Raw genomic sequence first — 25,802 nt, 5'->3', positions numbered from 1 at the left:
TTAGTTAACCCGACCCAACCTGACTTTTCTTCACGCCGTTTGAAAGAGCAGAGAGAGAGAGAGAGAGAGAGAGAGAGAGAGAGAGAGAGAGAGAGAGAGAGAGAGAGAGAGAATGAGAGCACGAGCGTCTGACACGTTTTTTCTCCTTAACATAAGTATTCTCTCTCGACCCATTTCTGATTTATGTAATTCCTCTGTTTTTGGCAACAGCTGAGAGCCTGAGAGAGCGGGAACTTTTCCAGCCAGTTAAAACTCGAAAATGTCTACAAGCGTTGGAGATAAGGAAAAAATTTTCCCTTCCGAGGAGGAAGAAAATCAGGAGAATAAAACAGAGATTGTCTCTATGGAGCTCCCTGCACCCAAAGGATGGAAGAAAAAGGTCTGATTTCTCTCTCTCTCTCTCTCTCTCTCTCTAATCTCTTTGTTTCTCTGTGAGCTGCATTTTTCTTTTTGTCAATGCCCTAATTCCATACTCTTCTCACTATCTTCTTCAATTAGGAGATTTTTTTTCTAGTTTTTCTTATTCAACTTTTGTTTCTTCTCGCATTACTTTGCTTTCTAGCTAGGGTTTCTGCAATTCTACGATCAATTGTCATTTCCGCGCTGGATTATGCTCGGAGAAGTTTTTATTTGGGTTAAGGTTTTGTAATTTGTGGTTTTGGTTGATGCGTGTTCGAGTTTCTGAATTCTTTGGTAGGCGAAGAATTTATTTTCTTCTTATTCTCGTTTCTCTAATTTTTTGGGTTAGGGTTAGGTTAAGCTGGGTTAGAGCTGGTAGAAAGGATCGGCGTTGTTGAATTTGCATAACTAGGGTTTATTCTTCTCTGTTTTGAAGTTTTGTTTGAGGGAATGTCATTCCGAATTAAGTAATTAGGTTTTGTTTCGCCTTTTTTTTTTGGATTATGGTACTGCTCCTTTACATTTTTCTCTTTCCTTGTTATTGGATTATTTAATGGTCTGTAGATGTTGCATCTTTGCTAATTTTCTAGTGCAATTTAAACCTGTCAATTGTTTTAGAAAAAAATTGCAGTCTCCTTTTCCTTTGACTTTGACCCCACTGACTATTGATCAACTAAATTGAGTAATTTTGTTGATGTCTTCTTCTGATTGCCCAACATGAAATTTGAGAACTCTTCTTGAGTACATGTTTTGATTGTGAAATGAATTAGGTGCTGTAGTTTCTACGTGGTCTTGCATTTAATAGAAGGCCTTTTCCCCTGGAGTGTCGAAATCCATGATGTTGATGCATTACTTTAAACTAAACAGTTAATTTAATTGCTTTACATGGTGACCTCATCGGCAGTCATGTTGTTCTCGGGTTTATGTATTCAGACTCTGTTAAGGTGATTTGCTGTGGTCCACTCACACTGATATGGTCAGTGGGATCAATTGAACAAGAGATCATTATTAATTTGCCAATTCCTTTTAGTGTTTGCTTAGTTATTTCTCATGGAGATTTTTTCACTTGCTATGGTTGGAGTGTTACTTGAAAATTGTTCTGTTCCTCTTTATCTCTTGGGACTTGGATGATGATGGAGTCATATTGTAGTTAAATATTTTCACGAGCATTGACCAGTTACCTGGGAATAAATATTGCTATATGAATAAATCAAGTGATTTTTTCCTCTAATTTTCCACTTTCTTGGAAGAATTTTGTGAACTGATATCTTTCTTTCATAGATAAGTAGTTAAACTTCTCTTATGTCATTAATTAATTAATTAATTATTACTCCTTTTTGTGTTTCGTGTATTCTGTTGTGTCAGGGGATGGGGGGGGGGGGGGGGGGGGGTGTTGTTTTTAAAATCATCTCTTTACTCAACTCTTCAGCATACATACTTTATTTTTTCTTCATTGACATGGATGGAAAGTTAATATGTGACGAGAAACTGAAAGCATGTCACAATCATGGTTTGAAATTTTGGGTTCGGCATATATTTCGGACCTAGCCGAAACCGAAATTTCAGCCGAAATCCTGAAATTTCGGTCGAAATTGGGTAAAGCCGCTCGAAATGTCGGTTTTTTGGGCCGAAATTTCGGTAATTTCGGCTGAGATTTTGTAAAGGAATAAAAAATTAATGTTTTATCCAAAATTTTGTATGTTTCGGCCATTTCGGTGTCGGTGTTGACCGAAATCCAAAAATTCGGATTTCGGTCGAAATTTCAAACCATGCTCACAATCCATGTTTGATGTTGTGATGAACCAAAAGTATATGTTCATGACCATGCGCTCCTCTTAATTTTACAAGATCAGCCTCAATTTTAATTTCAAGACTGGAATAATTATCGTGTTGTGTGGCATTCATAGCTTTATATGCACAAGTTATACTTGGACGCATGATACTATGGGTGTCAATGCTGATAATGCTATGCTGAAATTTCATGTTTTCATTGATAGACTGATATTTGTTTTGGGCCCGTAGGATTACTTGTTGTGGAATATCGAGGATTTTATTATGTCTCCAGTGGGAATTGGTTGGGTATAAAATTTTGTTGGATCTCAAGCTAGATGGTGTACACCTCACTTCAAGGCACCGTTGAAATGCATTTTGAGGCTTATTATATAGGAGGCGCCCACAAAACACATATCTATTTGTTTTTTGAATGACAATCACATAGCTCTTTGTTGTTCTTCGTACAAAGTTCACGAACTAGTTTCTTGTTCTTCTTTTACACTTCGACACCCTCCCCTCATCCCATCAAAATTCTATTAACTCTTCAAGGGGACTGTTATCTTCGCTTCCATATTGCCCACTTTGCTTTACACTTTTTTAATTAGCTTTTCATAGCGGATATAATACATACTCAATATGCTATCAACATCCAATCAGAAAAGTATAAAACAAAGTGAGCTGTTCATTATCAAATATGGTAGTGTGGATATTAGTCCCCGTAAAGTGCCAGGACTTCGACAAGAGGAGGCTGATTGGAGGCCCAAGCTGGCAGGGGTCAATTTCTCAAGACTTCGACAAGAGCAAGATGCCTGGTTGGAATGGAAGTTCTGTGAGGAAAGGTATTGGGATGTGCTCAAAGAAGATATCCTAGCCTTCTTATCAGAATTCTATTCAAGGGGCAAGGTAGGGAAGGAGATGAACACTACTTTTATCACCTTGATTTGCAAAAAGGAAGGAGCTATGAAATCAAAGACTTTTGACAGATCAGCCTGGTTCATAGCATCTACAACATCCTAGCCAAGATCCTTGCTAGCAGAGTCAAGCTGGTTATGGAAGACATCATATCAACAAAGCAAGGAGCTTTCCTACAGGGAGACAGATTTTGAATGTAATTCTCATATCAAATGAGGTATTAGAAACAATGGCAAAAAAGAAAGAAAGAGGCATTATTGTGAAAATTGACATGGAGAAGGCCTACGATCACATCGACTGGTCGTTCCTATAATACATTCAAGAAAGAAGGGTTTTGGGGCTGTTTGGAGAGGATGGATCAAGGAAAGTTTATCTTCCTTCTCAATCTTATTCAATGGATCTCCGCAGGTTTCTTCAGGAGCTCTAGAGGGCTAAGACAGGGGGATCCACTCTCCCCGTATTTGTTCATTACGGTAGCCGAGGCCCTGAGTCTACACATTTCAAAAGTAGAAAGAAAGGGATATCTTAGTGGCATGGAACCGAGCTAGATCTCTCCTCCTATTTCCCATTTACAATATGCAGACGACACCACAATGTTTCTAAAAGCGTCACAATCGGTTTCCACAAATCTTAAAAAAGTTTTTAGAGGGTTTGAAGCAGTATCTGGGTTGAAAATAAATTTCCAAAAAAGCGTCCTATCAGGTGTGAATATGGAGGATGGAGAAGCAGCGGAACATGCTAAATCTCCTGGGTGTAAACAAGAGAAATTGCCAATCTTGTACCTGGGCTTACCTCTTGGTCTCGGGAAGCCTAAAGTGCATCAATGTGATCCAATGGTCGAAAGGATTGAGAGGAAACTATCTTCATGGAAGAGGCAATATATGTCGCTAGGGTGTCGAATCACCCTAATTAAGGGGGCTTTAGCAAATATGCCGTTGTATTTCATGTCTCTATTTAAGGTCCCAGCCAAGGGGGCTTTAGCAAATATGCCGTTGTATTTCATGACTTTATTTAAGGTCCCAACCAAGGTGGAAAAGAGAATAGAGAGGATACAACGTTATTTTTTATGGAAAGGTAGAGAAGGTAAGGGCAGACTAATGCACCTCATGAAATGGGAAAAAGGTGTGTAAGCTAAAGCCCCAAGGAGGGATCGGTATTGGCCGAATTAAATTGCGCAACATATCTCTCTTTGGAAAATGGCTATAGCGGTTTGGCGAAGAGAAGGAAGCTCTATGGCGTTCAATTGATGGTAGAAATATGGGAGTGGTTGGAGTCCAAAGGCCAGCCATCAGGATGTGGATCGGGAGCTTGGAAGTCAATTTGTAGTGCAAGGTCATTCTTCGAGCCATTGATAAGATTACAAGTGGGTGGTGGGGAGGGTGTTCGGTTTTGGCTGGACCTCCTATGGGTAGGAGAGGATCGTCTATGCTCTTCTTTCCCATATCTATTTCTGCTAGCCTCGGACAAGGGAGGCTATAGTCTGTGATTATACGTAGAGGAATAGGGATGGCAAGGTCGGATGGAGTCTAAAATTAAGAAGGAACCTCAAAAATCAAGAAATCCTCAGTATTGCACACCTCTTATCACTTCACGAGACTCAATATTGCTCCCCATTCAGTTCGGATCAACGACTTTGGTCCCCTGACATCTCCGGGTCCTTCCCCGTCCGTTCCTTCTTTCGAAGGTTGGTTAGTGGAGAAGGGGGGCTAGTCTCTTTCTCTTGTATCTGGTGGTCTTCTGCACCCCCTAGGGTGGCGCCTTTCGCTTGGATAGTGGCAAACAAGCGGATCAATACTTGTGATAGGCTTCAGAGGGGGCATACACCAATAGTTAGCCGATGCATCCTTTGTAAAGAAGTCGAGGAGTCCCTGGACCATGTTCTTTGACATTGTCCATCCTCTTTTCCTATTTGGAGTTCTATGATTAGGACTCATTGTCAATGAGGAGGATTTTGACATCGGCAATCGGATCCACTCTTAAATGCCTTTCAATGGAATACTTAGGTGTGCTCCTTTATAAAGGTTGTCTTCAGATCATATCTTTCGAAAGTCCTTTTGAAAAAAAAAAAAACATCAGCGGTTGAAGGATGGAAGGTAAGCTTCTATCCTTTGTTCCGATGGTAAGCTTGTCGAACTTAATCATGTAATGTACATAAGCTGTCCCAAAGAGGATTGAAAGTGTATTTGCAAACTTTTGGTGAGGAATGCCATATTAAGTAAAAAACCATCACCGAGTAGTAGGGGAAAATCTTTGCAAGAACAAGGAAGAAGGTATTGACATTAAGTCCTAACTGGCATGGTTTTAAATTTCCATCGAAACCAACGCGTAAAGACCGAAATGTTTCCCTTTCCAGACCCATCGACTCCAAAACTGAAACAATCGAGATACATAAACCAAAATCGTAAGTGTAATTGAGATATGCTATATCATTATGTGCTACATAATTACATGTATATGAATTTCATGTAAAATATGGTGCATGTATTATGTATAAATATTTATGTGAATTACATGTGAAGTTTGGTTTGTACTAAATTATTAGATACGAGCGACAATGCATGTCTCTAGGTGTTCAATCTTCAATGTTTTTAAACCATTATGAATGATTGTCTTGCTTATGTGATAGTTTCTATGTATTTATTTGTACTTATTATCCATTTCCTGACGTTTCGGCTATAAATTCCATACGTTTATATGATTCTAAAGGATTTCCACTGAAATCCAACGTTTTCATTTCCGTGGCGACCGAAACCGATATTTAAAACCTTGCTTATGAGATATTAGCAATGCCTTTTGGTTTGACTTTATAGATGCTAAGTATCAAAAGGGTGTAGCTTCTATATTATGGAAAGGAAAACATGTGATTCCAACCAGTGTATGAATTTGATTCTGATGAAAGATGAGTGGATTTGTAATCGTAGATGGATCATAGGGAAAGGTAATGCTGCCTTTTGGACTGATATTTGTTTTGGTACTTATCCATTGGTTAATCAGGTTTCCTGTTCGGAGCAATTACAGCTGAAATTATTGGTCAAGGATGCTATTAGTGAAGTTGGAGTGTGGAATCTTTCTCAAGTAGAGCATAATATTTCGGAAGGAATTGTTGATGCCATTAAAGCATCTATGGTTTTAAGAACTAATAATGAATATGTGCTGGTTTTGACTCCTAATAAATCAACGACTTCACTACTAAATCAACATGGAATATGATACAAACTAAATTTCTTAAGAGAAGGTGGTCTAAATTCATTTAAAAGAATCTTTGCACGGAAATTGGATGCTTCATTTGGAAATTTTTTATGAATGTTGTTAGAAGAATTAGAGAGGAGAAAGTTAGTGAGTTAGGAAAAACTCCCCCTCAGTTATGTATTTATATAAAGCCAAGAGAGGTACAATGACAACTATGCCCATAGACAAATACACTATATCCAACACTCTCCCGTAAGCTGGAATGTAGATATTATACATTCCCAGCTTGCTATAAATATCATTTAACTTTGACTTAGGCAAGGATTTGGTGAAAATATCTGCTAACTGGTCCACAGATCGAGTAAAGGAAACATGTATCTCATCCCTGTGGATTCTCTAATCTCTAGCGAATAAAATGGCAATCAACCTCTATATGCTTGGTTCTCTCATGGAAGACGGGATTGGTGGCTATGTGAATAGCAACCTTATTATCACAGTAAAGTTGAGCTGGAGAAGTAGTAGAAAAACCAATCTCTGACATGAGGGAACGTAACTAAAGAAGCTCCCCACTCGTATGGGACATAGTTCGGTACTCTGCCTCGGCGCTAGACTTTGAAACTATCTCTTGTTTCCTACTTCTCCACGATACTAGATTGCCGCCAACAAAGGTGCAGTAACCCGTGGTTGATCTCCTATCTGCCGGAGATCCTGCCCAATCTGCATCACAAAATCCTTCCTCCCTGACATGCCCATTTTTCTTGAATGGGAAGCCTTTCCCTGGTGCCTCTTTCAAATAGCGGTGAATCTAAACTACCGTTGCCCAGTGAGAGGTACGTGGATCACTCATAAACTGGCTAACTACCCTAATTGCAGAAGAGATATCTGGGCGAGTAACAGTGAGATAAATAAGTTTCCCAACCAGACGACGGTACCTGCCATGGTCATCCATCAAGTCTCCCTTTTCTGCAAGCAGCTTGGTGTTTGGATCCATGGGAACACCAGCGGGCTTTGCCCTCACAAATCCAGTCTCCTCTAACAAATCTAGCACATATTTTCGTTGAGAAAGAGATAGACTGCTGCCAGAATAAGCTACTTCAATCCCTAGAAAATACCGTAGGCGACCAAGGTCCTTTAGTGGAGAATTCTGCCTGCAGAAAGGTCTCTGTATGCCAACTGTATCACTGCCTGTAATAATAATATCATCCACATAGACTATGAGGAGAACATGTCCCGCATCAGAGTGACAACTAAAGACAGAATGATCAACTGCACATTGCCCCATGCCAAATCGCATGAGAGCATCACTAAAACGCCCAAACCATGCTTTAAGAGACTGTTTGAGCCCATTCAAGGACTTGCGTAGCCTGCAAACTGAAGAGGACATCTCCCCCTGAGCAACATACCCTGGAGGTTGCTCCATGTAAATCTCCTCAAGCAAGTCACTATGAAGGAAGGCATTCTTTACATCAACCTGATAGAGAGGCCAGCCTCGGTTGACAACGCGTGAAAGAAAGACCCGAACTGAGGGAATCTTGGCAACTGGAGAAAAAGCCTCCATGTAATCAACGCCGAAGGTCTGGGTGTAACCTTTGGCGACAAGCCGCACCTTAAGGCGCTCAACAGGACCGTCTGGTAAATGTTTGATGGTGAATGCCCATCTACAGCCAACTGTCTGAGCCCCAGAAGGAAGAGGAACTAAATCCCAAGTGTGATTGGAACGAGGGGCAGCCATCTCAGACTCTATAGCAGTGCGCCAATGCGGATGAGTGAGGGCATTGGAAATTGACCTGGGTAAAGACAAAGAAGAGACAAAGCTATGAAACACAGGAGTCAGATGGTCATAGGAAACCACAGAAGAAATAGGGTGAGCAGTCGTACGAGAGCAGGTACGAGATGCAATAGGAGAATCAACTAACTCACCAGAAGAGGGTAAAAGAGGTACCTGAGAAGAGGAGGCTGGGATCTCCGGCTACGAGGATGCCAACTTGGGTGGCAGGGCAGGACCATCATCTCTTGGGCATTGCTGATAGATCCGTGTGACAGGAGGAGGAGGAGGGGAGAAGGGGGAGAAGAAGTAGAGTGAACAAGATCAGGAAGGACAGGGAGGGGAAGAGGAACGGGAGAATCAGAGAGAGCATCACTAGTAGTAGGAGGTCGAAAGAAAGGAGTGGACTCAAAGAAGGTGACATTGGCCGAGATGAATAGCCGTCTCAGCCGAGGGCTGTATCATCTATAGCCTTTCTGGGTACGGGAGTAGCCCAGAAAGGCACAACGCTCGGCCCGAGGGTCCAACTTATTCAGACCGGGAGATAGGTTGTGGACAAAGCAGACACAACCGAAGACCCGGGGGGTAAGAGGGAAGGGATCACCCGTAGGGTGAAGTATCGAGTATGGAGATGAGCCATCCAACACAGAAGATGGAAGGCGATTGGCGAGGAAGCAAGCGGTGAGAACGACATCGCTCCAATAGGACTTGGAGACATGCATTTGAAAGAGGAGGGAGCGAGTGATGTCGAGCAAGTAACGGAGTTTCTTCTCAGCGACACCATTTTGCTGGGGGGTGTAGGCACATGATGATTGATGAATGATACCATGGGAGGAGAAAAAGGTGCTAAACTCATTAGAAGAATACTTCTGTGCATTATCAATGCGTAAACATTTAAGGGTGCACTGCTATTGTGTAGCAATCTCAGCATAAAAAGTACGAAATGTATTAAAAACCTGAGAACGGTCTTTTAATAAAAATAACCAAGTAACACGAGAGAAATCATACACAAATATGATAAAATATCTGTATCCAGAAAGAGACATAGTCCTCGAGGGACCCCATACACCATAATGCACTAGATCAAAAGGACGCGATACTCAACTAAGGACCCTAGAGGGGAAAGACACACGGTGGTGTTTCCCAAGTTGACAAGACTCACAATCAAAAGGCTGAATAGTGGAGGACACAGTAGATGTCTGCTAAAGCTTTTGGAGAGGGGGGTGGGCGAGACGACAATGCCATATGTAAGAGAGTCGATAGAGCTGTGGAAAGCAACACAAGGCAAGTCACTGTCGAGGTGATAGAGGCCATCCACCTCTGTCCTCCTAGTCATGAGATCCTGAAAAACACAGTGGGAAGGAAATAATGAGACAGAGCAGTGTAGAGTCTTAGTAATTTGACTAACAGATATTAAATTGAAAGGAGATTTTGGGACACAAAGGACGGAGGATAATGTAAAACTAGAATGTGGAGATAGAGTACCAATACTAGCGATGGGTGTAGAGGCCCCATAAGCTAAAGTAACAGAATGAGACACAAGAGAAAATGGACAAAAAGAACTAAGGGAAGAGGCATTACCGGTCAAGTGGTTCGAGGCCTCTTAATCAATAATCTAGGAGCTGGAGGTAGTAAGGAGAGAGGCCGGTGAACTACTTGGCTGGGCATAACCGGCAGTAGGCGGGTGGCTGCTGAGACGAAGACGCTGCAACTCCTCGTAGTCTGCTCGGGAAATAGTCATAGTGTCACTGGGAGGGGCTGACGGAGCACTTCCAAGAATAGACGGTGCTGGCGGGGCATCAGAAGGATCAACAACAGTAAGGTGGGCCGCGTGAGAGGGGCGGAGCTCTGGGTGAAGAGTATAGCAAGTATCAATATGATGGCCCTCTCGTTAATATACGAAATTGCTTTATAGCAAGTATCAATATAATTCTCTTCTTCAAAAGAATCAAAACTGAACCGCAAAATTGCTTTATACGAAATTGCCTTAGAAAATCCTCCGTTAATATATTTTGTGAGGGATTAGTTATGCTCAGCTCAAGTTTAATAGATATTGGAGTTCTTATAATATTACGAAATGTGGCCAATAGCAACTCATGTGGGATCATCCAATGGCTGGCATGGAAATAGACCCAACGATGTGACAAAACCTTTTGATCTGAGTCTAAATCCGTGACACACTAATGTTGTTGTCTATTGGGGGTGGTGTCTTATGTGGGACATAGATTGAACACTTGTGCCTTGATCATATGGTATAGGAAAGCACTTATTAAAAGTGGGGGATCGAAGATGCGCCCCTTGGCCATTGGGTTCTCTTAGACCTCCAGCAGCTGTCCCAAAGAGGATTGAAAGCGTATTTGGAAACTTTTGGTGAGGAATGACATATGAAGTAAAAAAGCATCACCGAGTAGTAGGGGAAAATCTTTGCAAGACCAGGGAAGGAGGTATTGACATTAAGTCCTAAACTGGCATGGTTTTAAATTTCCATTGAAACCAACGCGTACAGACCGAAATGTTTCCCTTTCCAGACCCCATCGACACCGAAACTGAAGCAGTCCAAATGAATGAACCAAAATCGTAAGTGTAATAGAGATATGCTATATCATTATGTGCTACATAATTATATGTATTTGAATTTCATGTGAAATATGGTGCATGTATTATGGGTAAATATTTATGTGAATTACATGTGAAGTTTGGTTTGTACTAAATTATTAGATATGAGCGACAATGCATGTCGCTATGTGTTCAATCTTTAATGTTTTTAAACCATTATGGATGATTATCTTGCTTATGTGATAGTTTCTAAGTATTTATTTGTACTTATTATAACATTTCCTGACGTTTTGGCTTTAAATTCCATACGTTTTTATGATTTTAAAGGATTTCCACGTTTTGGCTTTAAATTCCATACGTTTTTATGATTTTAAAGGATTTCCACGGAAATCGAACGTTTTCATTCCCGTGGCGACCGAAACCTATATGTAAAACCTTGCTTACGAGATATTAGCAATGCCTTCAAGGTCAAAAGTACACACAATTTGCATTTCAATTCCAATTGTTGGTTTGACTTGATAGATGCTAAGTAACAAAAGGGTGTAGCTTCTATATTATGGAAAGGAAAACATGTGATTCCAACCAGTGTATGAATTTGATTATGATGAAAGATGAGTGGATTCGTAATAGTAGATGGATCATAGGGAAAGGTAATGCTGCCTTTTAGACTGATATATGTTTTGATACTTACCCATTGATTAATCAGGTTTCCTGTTGGGAGCAATTACAGCTGAAGTTATTGGTCAAGGATGTTATTAATGAAGTTGGAGTGTGGAATCTTTCTCAAGTAGAGCATAATATTTCACAAGGAATTGTTGATGCCATTAAAGCGTCTATGGTTTTAAGAACTAATAATGAAGGTGTGCTGGTTTTGACTCCTAATCAATGAACGACTTCACTACTAAATCAGCATGGAATATGATGCGAACTAAATTTCTTAAGAGAAGGTGGTCTAAATTCATTTAAAAGAATCTTCCAACAGAAATTGGATGCTTCATTTGGAATTTTTGTATGAATCTAGTTGCTATTGATAGCCGATCAAAGGATCTATTCATCCCTCTTCCTTCCAAGTGCATGTGTTGTGCCATGCCTAAAGAAGAATAGTTGGATCATGTATTCATTGACAATGATGGGGCGAGAACTATATGTTATAACTTTTCTGTCTGTCTTTGGTGTGTGTCTTCTTGAAAACCAATCTATTTTCGCTAGGTTGATTCAGTAGCTCGAGCCATCCAAGAGGAAAAGTTGTTTACCTTATTAAAAGTTGTTTCAACATGGTGCAATATGCCGTTTTGATCTTTCATCTGTTATTGTGAAAGCTCTCCTTGCGAGTACATGACTCTTGTGGCCGTTGGTATTTATCCTAAGAAGGCTTTCAGGACTTCTATTCTTAAAGACACCTGGTTGAAACCTAGAAGCTTGAAGATAAAGCTGAACACAGATGATGCGTCTAAAGGTAATCCTGGCATATTTGGTGGTGGTGGTATCTTTAGGGATCACGAGGGTAAGCTCAATTTTTCCTTCTCCCATTTTTATGAGGTTGATACTAATTTGCAGGACAAAATGAGAGGAATTTTAGATGGCCTTAGATATTCTAAGTTCTTCGGTTTCACACGAGTTATAGTGGGAGCGGACAACAAGGTGTTGATAATCTGAGTTCCTCCAAGGAACCACCTTGGTTTATTAGTTATTATTGGCAGGATCTTTTGGATCTTATCTTTGATATTGATCCCCTATTTTCACACCAGTATAGAGAAGGTAATCAAGTAGCAGACACACTGCTAATCATGCTTGTGTTTTGATAAGGAATAATATTTTTTGGGTGTAGACGGATCTCCCTAGACTTGCTAGGGGAGCTATGAGATGTGACTCATTGGGTATTCCTGGTATACGAGTTAGTTGATTGTTTCTTTTTTTCTTTGGCCTGTGAGGCTAGGTGGCATGTCCTCCTCTATTATTGTTTTCCTATTATTAATAAAATCTAATGTGGCGGCCCAGGTTCTTAGATAGATTTCGGGTATTTGAAAAAAAAGACTATTGTTTCCTTTTTGTTACTTCCATCAGTTATTATGTGGCATGCACTTATTTTCTGTGCATTTTTTTTGAAAATGAAATGAAAAAATGTGTTTAAATAATTGGACCGTCCTCGGATTGAGTGTGCCATCCCTGTGCGTGGGCCATGCTAATCTTCTCTGTATTTATCCCATGCTATCGGTTGCCTTCACGGAGGCACACTTATTTTCTGTGCATGATCCATCCATAGAGCAGATCAGGGCCTTTCAAATTAATTGTTTGGCTCTTTTAACAATCCCCAGAGTTCTGACCCCAATTAGACCCAGCTCAATCATAGCAACACAGCACATGTTTGATACGCGGGACACAGATCAGTAGATGGGGTCCTCCATAAAGTGGTCCGTGAATAAAAATATGATTAGTTATGAGAACCAACATGTTTGATCAAGGGCATTGAATTTCAATGGCTTATAATTGTTGCCCATTGATCATACAACTATCACATCGCCGATATGTGTTCAATAAAAATCTCATTGTATTGGCTTGAGATATACATGTGGCACATGGCACATGAGGGATCTACAGTCTACACCACTAGATGGGGTCCACCAAATGTGAGCATTTTCTATTGTATGGCCATCAATGGCTGTCTCCATCTAGATGTGTTGTTCTCAGATGCTAAACGTGTGTTACAAGTTGAATATCGAGAGCCTTGTGCTATTAGACTCGGTACTATCGGATCCTCACTATCTATATGTATAAATTTTAATTGAGCCAGTAAAATTTGGCCTTTTGCACCATGTTTGCACCATGCCATTTTTTCTTATTTATTTGCTTTTAATTTATTACATATAGGACAAAATGACATGGGTGTCATTCATAATTTAATGGTGTTCAACCCCATATGACCTTATATATGGGGGCGGGCTGCTATAGACCTGCGTTAAAGCAGGATGAAGCCTGACTACCAACAGGAGTACGAGCTAATAGCCCTTCTCTCACCCTATACCAAGTGGCAGCCCCATGATGGATGGGTGCTGTGCTAGATTTTTTTGGTACAAGACATATGTATAAATCTTATGTTTCATATATGAGTGCACATATGTTAGGGTTGCCTTGAATTTAGGGATTCTTGTTTTGATAAGGAAAAACATTTAAAGGTAAGTTACGTGTGGAACTCTTTGTAGTTGGGGAAAACCAATCCTAAACTAAAAGAGAGATGTTTTGGACTCTTTTGGTTTTTTGGAAAACTTAATCTTCAATAAAAAGATATAGCAAGCAAGCCTTGCGTTCGAGTTCAACAAAGAGAAAAAACATGTGGTTTTTTCGGCAGGAGAAAAATGTATTCCGTATGAGAGATTAGAATTTTTCGGCACACTTTTGGAAACGTTGCATAGTGTTAACACACAAAACCGGAAACACACTTTTATGTTTGGATTGTAAACTGGTCATCATTGGGGGTTGTTAAGCTCCCTAATCGTATAAAAATGGTATCAGAGCTTTGGGTTTTCAATGACGATAAACGGTTTCTAGTGAAAAGTTTGGAGTGGAAAGATTTGACGGGAAGTCTCATTTTAATTTCTGGCAAGTCAATGTCAGAAATTTGTTGGTTCAACAAGGACTACATAAAGCGCTGATAAGGAAGGCTAAGAAGCCTGCAGATATGTTAGATGATGATTGGGATGATATGGATTTGAAGGCCATTAGCTATATTTATTTGTCATTGGAAAGTGATATGAAATATCATGTCATGTATGAGAAATCTATTGTTGATATGTGGTTGAAACTTGAAACTTGAGTGCTTGTACATGACGAAGTATCTCACAACCGAGCTGTACTTGAAATAACAGCTTCTCACTTTGAAGATGAAGGGACTGAAGTAATGGAACACTTGAATGCTTGTAACAATATCAATTGTCAATTACCATTAAGAAAATATCAATTGTCAATTATCAAATATCGCTGTCAAAATTGATGAAGAAAAAAATCAATACCTTGATTTTGGTGACTTCTACTTTATGGTAAGGATACTATAGAACTAGATGAGGTTACTGGTGCTCTTCTTTCTAATGAGATGAGAAAGACGACCGATGGTGAGATGCATGCAAAATGTTTGGTTGCCAGAGATAGACCACATAAAAAAGAGAGGGAATAATCAAGGGTCAAAATCCAATACAAGAAAAGACAGAGGTAAAGTGTTTCTACTTACATAAAATTGGACATATAAAGAAAGATTTTCGAAAAACAAGATATTGAAAAGAAGCAAGATGAATCTTCAAACCAGGTAAGTGTGGCAGAAGAAAGCTCAGATGAAGATCGCGGCAGGTGCTCACCGTCTCATCATGTATTTATTGTTATCGTGATGCATGGATCCTCGATACATGGTGTTTTATTTTCACATGTGCCAGCATAGACATTGGTTCTCTACATATGAGTAGTTGAATGGTGGCTCGATTTTGATGAGGAATGACAATTCATACACGACAATTAGGATATGCACTGTGAATATTAAATGTATGATGGAACCATTAGAACTTTGACAGGAGTCAAACATGTTCTAGAGCTAAAGAAGAATTTAGTTGCTTTGGGTGCTTTAGACTCCGGTGGATGTCGGTATACTGAATTTGTGGAACTTTGATGGTTCTAAAGGGTTCTCTTATTGTCATGAAGGCAAAGATGGTTAAAAATCATCTATATGAGTTGATGAGAAATACAATGGTAGGTGGATTAGTCATTTCTACAGAAGAAAATGGTGCGACGGATTTGACAACTTTGACATATGCTGTTGGGGTGACCTCAACAATCGTGATCTACTCAAGGGTGTTAAGAGTTGTAGATTGGCCTTATGTGAGTATTTCATCTTCGGCAAACCGAGTATGTGAGTTTTAAAACTTCTGTTAATCGAAGCAAGTGTATTTTATATCATTTGCATTCAGATGTGGGGTGACCAGCGCTAGTTGCTTCAAAGGTTGGTGCTCTCTATTTTGTTACATTCATTGATGATTACTCTAGAAAAGTATGGATTTACTTTTTGTAGAGAAAATCTGAAGTGTTTTTTTACTTTCAAACAATGGAAAATCGTGATTAAGAAGCAAACTAGTAAGAAGGTAAAGTGTCCAAGGACAGACAATGGAGGGGATTACTGGTCTTCGGAGTTTATCGAGTTCTGCAAGGGCGGAGGAATAGTTCGTCACTTTACTACACCCGAAACTCCACAACAAAATGGAGTTACAGAACAACTTAACAAGGCACTTCTAGAGAGGGCTCGCAGTATTTTGAGTAATGGTGGATTAGAAAAGACTTTTGGGCTGAAGCAGTCGATACAACATGGTATTAGGTCCACAGACCACCCTCAACAACAATTTCTTACAAAACTCCAAAAGAGGTATGGTTTCTAGACAGGTCCAATCTCTATGGGGCAATTTCGCCATTTCGTCTCCCTAGAGATATTGCAAAAAACCCTCCACATGTAATTCTTATCATGCCATGTATTTTCGCATGCATGAAACGTGTCGGCTCTGTTTTTCCCCGTTGAGTTTAGGTCTCTCTCTTGCCGAGGTCATACCTCTCTCGCCGTACCTCTCAGAGACCTCCGATAAAAATCATGAATTGAACCCACAAGGAGAACGATCCAGAGAGCCCACCCAGAAACTGACCTAGAAATCCCACAAATCCTGTAAGTAATTTTTGCCTCATCTCTCTCGGATTTTGCCCTAACTCTTTTACCGATTTCGTTTGGAACTGAAAATGCCCCAACCCGATGCTTCTTCAATCCAGAAAATTTCTTGAAATCAACATCTATTATGAGATGAGCTCAATTTATTTTTTAACGAAAGAGAAATGATTGGGCTTTCAAAGCCTCGCTCATCTGGTAATATTTCTCATTTGGTTTGGTCTTTGTGATAGATATCGCGTAATAGCATTCCTTTTGTCTTTAATGTTTTTCAAGGGGCTTTGTGGACCTTAATAATTGTTGGAGTCGATCAAAGGCTTTGCTAGGTTCTCCTGCAAGATAGCATCTCTGTGTTTTTTGAATTTCATTTTGCGATGCGTCCTTTTCAAAGTATTTTTTATTTATAATTTGGCCAAAAAAATAACTGAGAGGGGTTGTAGATGTATGTGGCATAAATTTGTAACTTCTCAAAAGCCTATATGTAAGAAAATAAAACAATCAATTCCAAATTCAGAAAATTTCAATTCTCAAGAAAAAAAAGATTTCCTTTAGCCCAATATAAAAAATAAACAGAGAGAAAGGGAGAAAAGAAACCCATATCAGTAACAACAGAAACCCATTTGTAAAACGAAATGAATTTTCAAATAAAATTGAAATGGAAGAGAAACACCCATTCTGATGGTTTCCTAGAATTCATATAAGTCTGGTAAACCCAGTAATTATTCTATTTCAAAAATATTTGGTTGCGCTACTTATATTCATATTAAAAATGATCAACACTCTACGCTTGACCCAAAATCCAAAAAGTGTATTTGTTTGGATATGCAAGTGGGGTCAAGGGATATAGAGTGCGGGATCTTTCTTCTAACATGCTAACGATTAGTCGAGATGTTGTTTTTATTGAATCTTCTATGTTGAAGTCACATAAGCATATTGGAGAAGAAGGAACATTGGACACAAGTGAGATCATTGAGGTGGAGACACTCCAAGATATCTGGAAAAAGAAAATGTTCACTCATGAAGCAAGACTACCTAAGCAGGATTAACAGCAGGTGCACTAGCTAGACTCACACGTTTGAAGATCCCAAAAAACTCATAAGCCACCCGTACGACTTGGCTATGAGGACATGTTCAAGGATGGAGCCAAGGGGGCGAGGGGCCCATCCCCCTTAATTTCCCATTTTTTGGAAGAGGGGTAATGCCCTTGATTGGGTATTTTCTAAAAAGTCTATAGCAATTGATAAGGGTAAACATGAGGAAAGTGCATCCATCTCGGCGATTTTTTTGGGGATTTCCTTCCAACTGCACCACGGTATGCTCTCCTCCCCCTGTATCCCAGTCTCTCTCTTTCTCTTCCAGTCTCTCTCAATCTCTATTACAATCTCTCTCTTTCTCTCCCACGCTCCCTCAATCTCTATCTCAATCTCTTTCACACTCTCAACTTGTTATCACATGTTCACTAAGGCTTATTATAAATAGGGCAAAAGAGAAAATCATTCATATCCTGTGAAGCAAGGCTACTCGTTTTCTAATTCCAAACATTACTTTCCTGCCCGATCAAGCTATGCAAAAGGCAAAATGACGTAGGGGCTTTCTATAAATCCATGTGAGACCTCATCTACTTTTTTTTTTTTTTTTTTCCCTGATTGTAAAACTGGGTTTCTTTGAATTTACCAAAAGCATCACTAGTGCCATAAAACTGGGTGTTTCATGTTTAGTTTTTCCATGTTTTGATCGTAGTGCAACTATCAATATTAGGCCCTGATTGGGCTGCTAGAATTTTGTGGACAAGTTTGGAAAGGGAAAAAATTTGTAAAATTGCCTACTTTTTTAATCCATGAAAAAGAAATAACTTGAGCCAACCTTTTTCAATTTTTATTTAGAGGCACCTTCAATTTATGATGACATTCCTCTAAATTAACCATAATCATATTATTTCCCTCTAAATTGTGGAAATAAAAAAAAAATTACTGAGAAAAAGATATTTCATTAGAAATGTTTTTCTTGCAATCCAAACAAGGCCTAAAAATATCTGTTATGTAAAATAGAGAGTGGTGTGAACTACATAACTGTACATTCATGGAAATAGCCTAAAGTGTGGAAGGTAGTGGCTTACTGGATGAAGATAGCAGTTTTTTGACGGATTGTTTTGACGGATTGTTACTATATAAACCATGACACCCCTTGCTATTCTGTGTTATTCAAGCAAACAATACCATCTTGTTATAAGATGCAGTGATATTCAGTTATTCACAATCACACACACATATTTAGATAGAGTGCATTGATATCCACACTCCCTAATCTTAATCAGGGCACACTCCACTTTACACTTGTAATTAGTTGTTTATGGCTGTTGCAGTACCCTAGAAGCCATCAGCAAGGAATTGCAGATATAATTTCCTATATAAGGGAGGTGATATTTAAAGGGGACTGATCGACACTACCATGTTTTGAATATGGCACCCTTCACTTTGTTCTACACTTTCATGATTGAATGTTGATAGCATTTTTAGTATTGTAACAGCCCTGAAAAGCTAATTAAAAAAGTATCACACAGTGTAGTGCCACCATTAAAATATAGTAATGCAGATACATGTCCCTTATTTAAATCCCCTTCTTTTGGTATCATACACCTATCTTAAATTGAAGTCCTTCATTGGCTAATACAAAGGCTAATCCAAGTCATCTGGCACAGTCTAATGACTAGTGAACTATAGTAGAATAAAAGGTACATGGTATCAAAACAAAGGGATGTAAATATCAGTCACTAGATAGGATATGCTTGCAAACAAGAGAATTTGAATGTGTTAGAAAGGATCCTATTCATGTATATTGTATTGTATACCAGTTCTGCTTTATTTGTTCTGATGGAGTTTGTTCGTCTGAGTCTCTATATAGGTATTAGCTGCTACTCAAAGAGGCCTGGTGAATCTATAAAAAAGTGGTTTTGGGGAATAGCATCAGCCAATTCATATAAATAAAATATAAGGTGCCGGCTCGGGTTCCCACATAAATTTTGGCTAATTGTTTTTTTTTCAAATAAAAATAAAATTCTCTGCCCGAGTGGAGCAAATTCCTGGCTCCGCCCCTGAACATGTTAGCTTTTGCATTGGTATCTGAGAGTGAAGAGAAACCAGACTTGGGATTTGGTGAAGTTACCAGAGGGCAAAAGAGTGATTGAGTGCAAATGGCTTTACAGGAAAAATGTGGGAAGCTTAGAAAGTGGTGGAGAAAAGTACAAAGCACGATTGTTGGCAAAGAGCTATGCACCGAAGGAAGGAGTGGGCTACGATGAGATATTTTCACCTGATGTAAAGCATACTTCGATCGGGTAATACTTGCTATGGCAACGTTGTTTAACCTTTTTGCCTTGGAATCTAGAAGAAGAAATCCGCATGCGTCAATCAAAAGGTTTCAAGGTACAAGGACAAGAAGACCATGTTTGCAAGTTGAAGAAGTCATTGTATGGAACCGTTAAAAAAAAGAAGTCATTGTATAGTATGAAGCAGCCTCCTAGGGAATGGTACAAGAGGCTTGATACCTTCATGATAGGACTTGATTACTGTAGAAGTGAGTATGACTCCTATGTATATTTCAGCCGTGTCAATCGAGTACTCGACTGCATTGTGTGAGTCGACTGGGATTTTCTTAGGCTGCGTTTTGACCCACTTCTAAGTTTAGAAACATTGATATTGACAAAATGCTCTCGAGGTATGAGATAAATAAAGCGAAGACGGTAACTACCCCTCTTGGTGCTCATTTTAAACTTTCTTCTAAGTTGTCACTTATTATGTACATGTCTCGAGTTCCATAATTTTTATGATTACATCGGTAATAACTTAAAAAAAAAAATGATTACATCGGTAATAATCCGACAAAGGGGGGATTATTTAGAGCAAGCTCAATGGACAATGGGGATGGAATAGCTTTGAATGCCAACTGAGTATCTTAAGTAATTGATCTCGGCTGTCTAACTAAATCAAATTCTCTCTCAACACCTTCCTCAAAAAATCCAATTCGTGCCTATTCTTCCCTCAACTAACAAAGAGATCTTAATGGAATTGCCATATATGAAATTGAGCGGAATAACTGGGATAAATAAATTTTTACCATAAAAAATAGCTTTGAATGCCAACTAAGTATCATATGTAAATTGATCACGGTTGTCTAACTAAATCAAATTCTCTCTCAACACCTTCCTCCAAAAATCCGATTCGTGCCTATTCTTCCCCCAACTAACGAAGAGATCTTAGCGGAATCGCCACATATGAAATTGAGCGGAATAACTGAGATAAATAAATTTTGACCATAGAAAAATAAGAATTCTTCTCTTCTTTTTTTTCCCTTATTGGAAGCATGATGTATGCTGTGGTCTGTACTAGACAAGGGCGTTGTTAGCAAGTACATTGTAGACCCTGGACAGGAACACCGACAAATAGTCAAATGGATACTTAGGTATTTGAAGGGTACATCGTCCCTTGTGATTATGTTTGACAAGAGCGGTGCTGAAAAGGAAATATCATGGGCTATGTGGATTCCGATTATGCTAGATATTTGGAAAAGAGAAGGTTCACTACAGGGTATGCCTGGGAGGACCTATAAGTTGGATGTCCACTTTACAATCAACTATAGCTATGTTTACCACAGAGGCAGAGTATATGGCGGCAACGGAAGCAGTGAAGGAAGCTACATGGTTGAGAGGACTCGTAGGTGAACTTGGTGTAGAGCAACGAAACACTTATGTTTATCATGTGAGGACTAAATATATGGACATGAGGTGTTCGGGAGGTTATTTACGAAGATGAGATTTCCTTGAATAATGTTGACATAAGAAGCAATGCCACAAATATGTTGACTTATGTGTCGACAGAGAAGTTCAAGCATTGGTTGGACTTGATTAAAATTCGACATGTACGATCGAACTAACACCCTTCAGGGTGAGGTAGAGAAGACATTGTTATGAAAGATACCTACGGGTGGTGGATGAATCAAATTCAATCCAAGGTGGTTATGGTTGCATTGAATTTAGGGATTCTGATAATGAAAAACATCTAAAAGTTACGTATGTGACTTTTTGTAGTTAAGGAAAACTATTCCTAAACTAAAAGAGAGACATTTTGGACTTGGTTTTTTTGGAAAACTTGTCCTTCAACAAAAAGATATAGCAGGGCTTGTGTATGAGTTCAACAGGGAAAAACGTGTGGATTTTTCTGCACTCTTGTGAAGGGGGAAAAGTGTCTTCCGTATGTGAGATTGGAATCTTTCAAGGGTTGAAGTTTGAGGAAGCACATCCATCTACAAAAAGATGAATGTGCTTCAACAAAAAGATATAGCAGGGCCTGTGTTTGAGTTCAACAGGGAAAAACGTGTGGATTTTTCTGCACTCTTGTGAAGGGGGAAAAGTGTCTTCCGTATGCGAGATTGGAATCTTTCAAGGGTTGAAGTTTGAGGAAGCACATCCATCTAGGGAGCGTTAGCGCTTGGATCCTAGACGGTGTAGAGCATACCGAGTTTGTGTCTCGTGCAATCGGGATGGAGCTTTGTACTTGTTTAACCTGGTGAGTGCTTCTTGTAATATTTCATATTCTCCACATAGTGAAATATTTTGAAGTCTTCTCCCGTGGATGTAACCACACACCGGGGAGAAACATATATCCTGTATGCTTTATTTGTGTTTTCCTTGCACTTTATTTTTGTTCTTCCTGCAAATTTATTTCGGAAACCGTTCATAGTGTTTAACACACAAAATCGAAAACACACTTTTGTGTTTGGATTGTTAACGGGCCATCTGTGTGGGCTGTTAAGCGGCCTAAATTTATAACACCATCTGACATGTTTGTGTGGCTTATGTGTGTGTTTCTTTGTTTTTGCAGTCCTTGCATCTGCAGCTAGACTTCCTCTGTTTATTGTGCATGGAGAGACTCTTATGTGGCAAATTATACATGGATACACACATACATATTGACACCCATTAATTTAGGCATTTGCAACATGTTGGTTCGTCTTATTTGATTTGCTTTAACTTTTCTATATGTATGACAATTTCTATGGTTTTTGTTGGTTACTGGGAATTGGTGTTGACCCCTTATTTAAGCATCTCCGCACCAGCCCTTTGTTCTTTTCTATGCATATAAACACTATAGTGTATAAAAATTTACATGAGTAACATGAACCAATCTCTGTGTTTTTTTGTACTTATTCACTCGTCCCAATCTCATTTTCCCCTTATGTAAGGTTAAGTATCAATGTTATCCCCAGGGGGAGTGCTACTTACCTTCCCTAGATGTGGATGATTGCTTATAGAGGAATGCTACTTACAATCCCTAGATGTGGATGATTGCTTAACAATCCACCCATGTGATTGGCTTGGAAAGCTAGGCAACAATCTGTCCCAAGTCTCCAGGCGATCTTTTGCTTAGGCTCTGTTTGGATGCCAATTGCAAGGTAGCCTTACACATTCCTCAAGTAAAATAAAGCACTTTTTGGTGTTTTTTTCCCAATTTAGCATTGCAATCCATGGATACTACCAGAAAAGATCATAGCTAATTATTGCTTGTCTAGTGATGTGGCACCCATGAGCTCTCCTTATACCCTCCATGCCTCATTTCTTCAAAATGATAAAATTTTCAAGCAGAATCAGAATCTCTCTCTCTCTCTCTCTCTCTATATATATATATATATATATATATATATATATATATATATATATATATATATATTGGTAATGATACCCCTCCCATTACTTACGAGACTGGCAACCAAACACTACTTATCACTATTCTACTAGGTAAATCCTTGGTACATCAAACACTACAAAAGTTTGTCTCCTCCCTATTGACTACTTATACCACTAATCTACATGGTAACCATCTGCATCCAAACAGGGCCTTAGGTGAAGGATCACACCTTGCGACCTGGGGGAGCTCCTCTAACAGTGCAGGGATTTTATCCCAAGCTATTAAGCTAATTTTTGGTGATGAATTCTTTTTAAATTTCAGCTGAGTTGGAATTATTTTGAGAAGTTTGAGCCCTTCGTGGAATTTATCTGAGGAACTTGTTTTGTTTTTGTTTTTTTTAATTGCACATTGTTGTATTATTGTATTTCATGTAGGAAAAGAATTATTGTTGTAATATTCTGGACTTGTGTCTGCTGCTCAAGCCCTCGGTTGTGCATATCCCTTGTAGTTCAAAATAAGGTGGCTGATATGCTTGCCAAAGGAGGTATGAGAAATGTCTCTTTATTTGAGGGGTGATTCCCCCACCCACGCCACCCCACCCCGTCCCCCCACCCCGTCCCACCCCACTGTCTTGTTCCTCTTTAATAAAATCACTTCAATAAAAAAGTAGCAGAATATTCAAAACATATAATTCAAAACTTTTGCTGATATTTAGAGATTCTCTCTTTTACAAAAGATGGGTTCATCTACATATGTGGAACCAAGACACGATATTCCAATAGCATTGATTTTCTCTTCTCTGTGCATTCAAGGTAATGCTTGGGATGGTTTTGTAGCATTTCTCGAAGTGTTTATTGCAGCATATGAAAAGAACAAAAGAGGCAAGAATAATTGAATGGATTACGGTTTCTATGTCGTCCTTCATATTGCTATGAACTACTGCCTCTTGGGATCATTGCCACTTCTTTTGTTATTTTGATATTCTCTTTGCAATTGCTATATATATCGTGTGAAGGCTTTCCTTTATTTCAAATTGAGATAAGCTGATGCAGTAAGATTGCATTTTTATCTTTCAATATGCAACTTAGAAAGTTGTTTTAATATCGTGTGAAGCTTTCCTTTATTTCTATGTCGGTATTTCCTCTGAGCAGAATGCAATATTACTTTGGCTGAAAGTGTAGTCCTATGATTTCAACCTCTGAAATCTAAAAAAAATAGTGAAAATTGTAATTTGAATCAGAACATGCCAGGCTTTCATGCTTGATACTTTTTCCTTCTGCTGTGAGTTTTCAGTTCACTCCGAAGAAAGGGGGAACCCCCAAAAGGAATGAGATAGTTTTCATATCGCCGACGGGCGAGGAAATCAGGAACAAGAAGCAGTTGGATCAGTACATTAAATCCCATCCTGGAGGCACGGCGTCCTCTGAATTTGACTGGGGCACTGGTAATCTCTCCCCTCATTTCTCTGTCATATCCTTCTCAATCTCTTGGTATCATACATGGGTGCATGCTCTTACAAACAGGCGACACCCCGAGACGTTCTGCCAGAATTAGTGAAAAGGTAAAGACGACGGAGACACCTGAAGGCGAGCCACCAAAGAAACGAGAGAAGAAATCAAGTGCAAAGAAGGAAGAGGGGAAGAAAAAGGATGATGGAGACGGTGAAACTGAAGCTCCTGTAGAGGAGGAGGGAGCTGCTGCAGCCGAAGAAGAGAACAAAGTGAGCGCGGACATAGAAATGAAAGAAGCGGAGGATGGAGGGGACAAGGTTGAAGAAGTGGTTGCTATAAAAGAAGCTGCCTGTGTTGAGCAGGATCCTGAGCAGAAAGACGAAAAAACCGAGGGGGAAGAAGTGAAGAACAAAGAAATCCCCAGAGAGACCGGTGAGGTTGGTTCAGATGCAAAGGGAGAAGCTGCCTGTGTTGAGCAGGATCCTGAGCAGAAAGATAAAAAAATCGAGGGGAAAGAAGTGAAGAATGAAGAAACCCCCACAGAGACCGGTGAGGTTGGTTCAGATGCAAAGGGAGAAGTGAAAGAGAACAACCAGACAGAGGAACCTAAAGATATGCCAACTTGTGTCTCTGACCCTAATAAGGAGGCAACACCCAAAGAAACTGGAGATGGCTTGCTGGATAATGAGTGCAATAAAGAGAGTGAGGGGTCGAAACCCATGGAAACACATCCGCCAACAAATTGTGAGGATGGACAGCTTCCGGTGAAGACATCCTCGGTTAGCTGTTAAAAGACCTTGTCATTGTTAAGCGACTTCAAATGTAACTTTTCTGTTATTTTACGTTTTAGGGAGGACCATTGGGTGACTGTGATGCATGCTGTTTGGCCTTCTTCCAGTGTTCATCTGCTGGAGCCCGTCCGCATGATCAATGACAGAGTCACCTTTTTAGTTGTGTAATTCAGGAAATTGTTCTGATAGTGACTATCCTAATCTAGTAGTAACTGCATAATCGTCAACATTTTCAATGTTATTCAGTTCTGGGGCACGGTTTCTGCTCAGAGCTTGTCATATGTTTACTGACATGAAACCATGTTCACTGACAAGCTGTTGAATAATACATTCATTGTTCCTGTTCACTTTCCTGAATGTAAGGTCAGGACCAGATTTCTTGATTTTGCCTGTGGTTTTATTTTGTAGGTGGTTTTCATGACTCGGTTTGCTGCTGCATCAAAGTCTATTTGTTGATAATATTAGTCTACAAGCTGCTTCTGATGTGTTGGGATTTTAAAGTATTTGAGACTGTTGACAAGCACGGTCCTCGGCCCTTGGATTATTCAGATAACATGAGTTTTATTTGGTGTCAGACTGTCAGCCTAGTATATTAAAAGT

The 25,802-nt window shown here is 39.5% G+C and overlaps 1 protein-coding gene and 1 non-coding gene across 2 annotated transcripts; one reads left to right on the top strand and one right to left on the bottom strand.

The window, feature by feature from the left end:
- The first annotated feature begins 171 nt into the window (after nucleotides 1-171).
- Nucleotides 172-25,549, top strand: LOC143885093 (uncharacterized). Its single transcript, XM_077389071.1, has 3 exons — nucleotides 172-379; nucleotides 24,254-24,404; nucleotides 24,484-25,549. Exons 1-3 carry the CDS (start codon nucleotides 260-262, stop codon nucleotides 25,200-25,202), a joined length of 990 nt encoding a protein of 329 aa, XP_077245186.1. The 5' UTR covers nucleotides 172-259; the 3' UTR covers nucleotides 25,203-25,549.
- On the bottom strand, nucleotides 12,724-12,825 carry LOC143885657 (U6 spliceosomal RNA). Its single transcript, XR_013253530.1, has one exon. It is a non-coding gene; the product is annotated as a U6 spliceosomal RNA (small nuclear RNA).
- Nucleotides 25,550-25,802: the final 253 nt, after the last annotated feature.

The sequence above is a fragment of the Tasmannia lanceolata genome, unplaced genomic scaffold, assembly GCF_043159265.1.
Source record: "Tasmannia lanceolata isolate RefF3 unplaced genomic scaffold, GAP_Taslan_0.1 ptg000008l, whole genome shotgun sequence".
Lineage (NCBI taxonomy): Eukaryota > Viridiplantae > Streptophyta > Magnoliopsida > Canellales > Winteraceae > Tasmannia > Tasmannia lanceolata.
The sequence above is the reverse complement of the archived record's forward strand: the minus strand, read 5'-3'. Positions and strand labels throughout refer to the sequence as shown.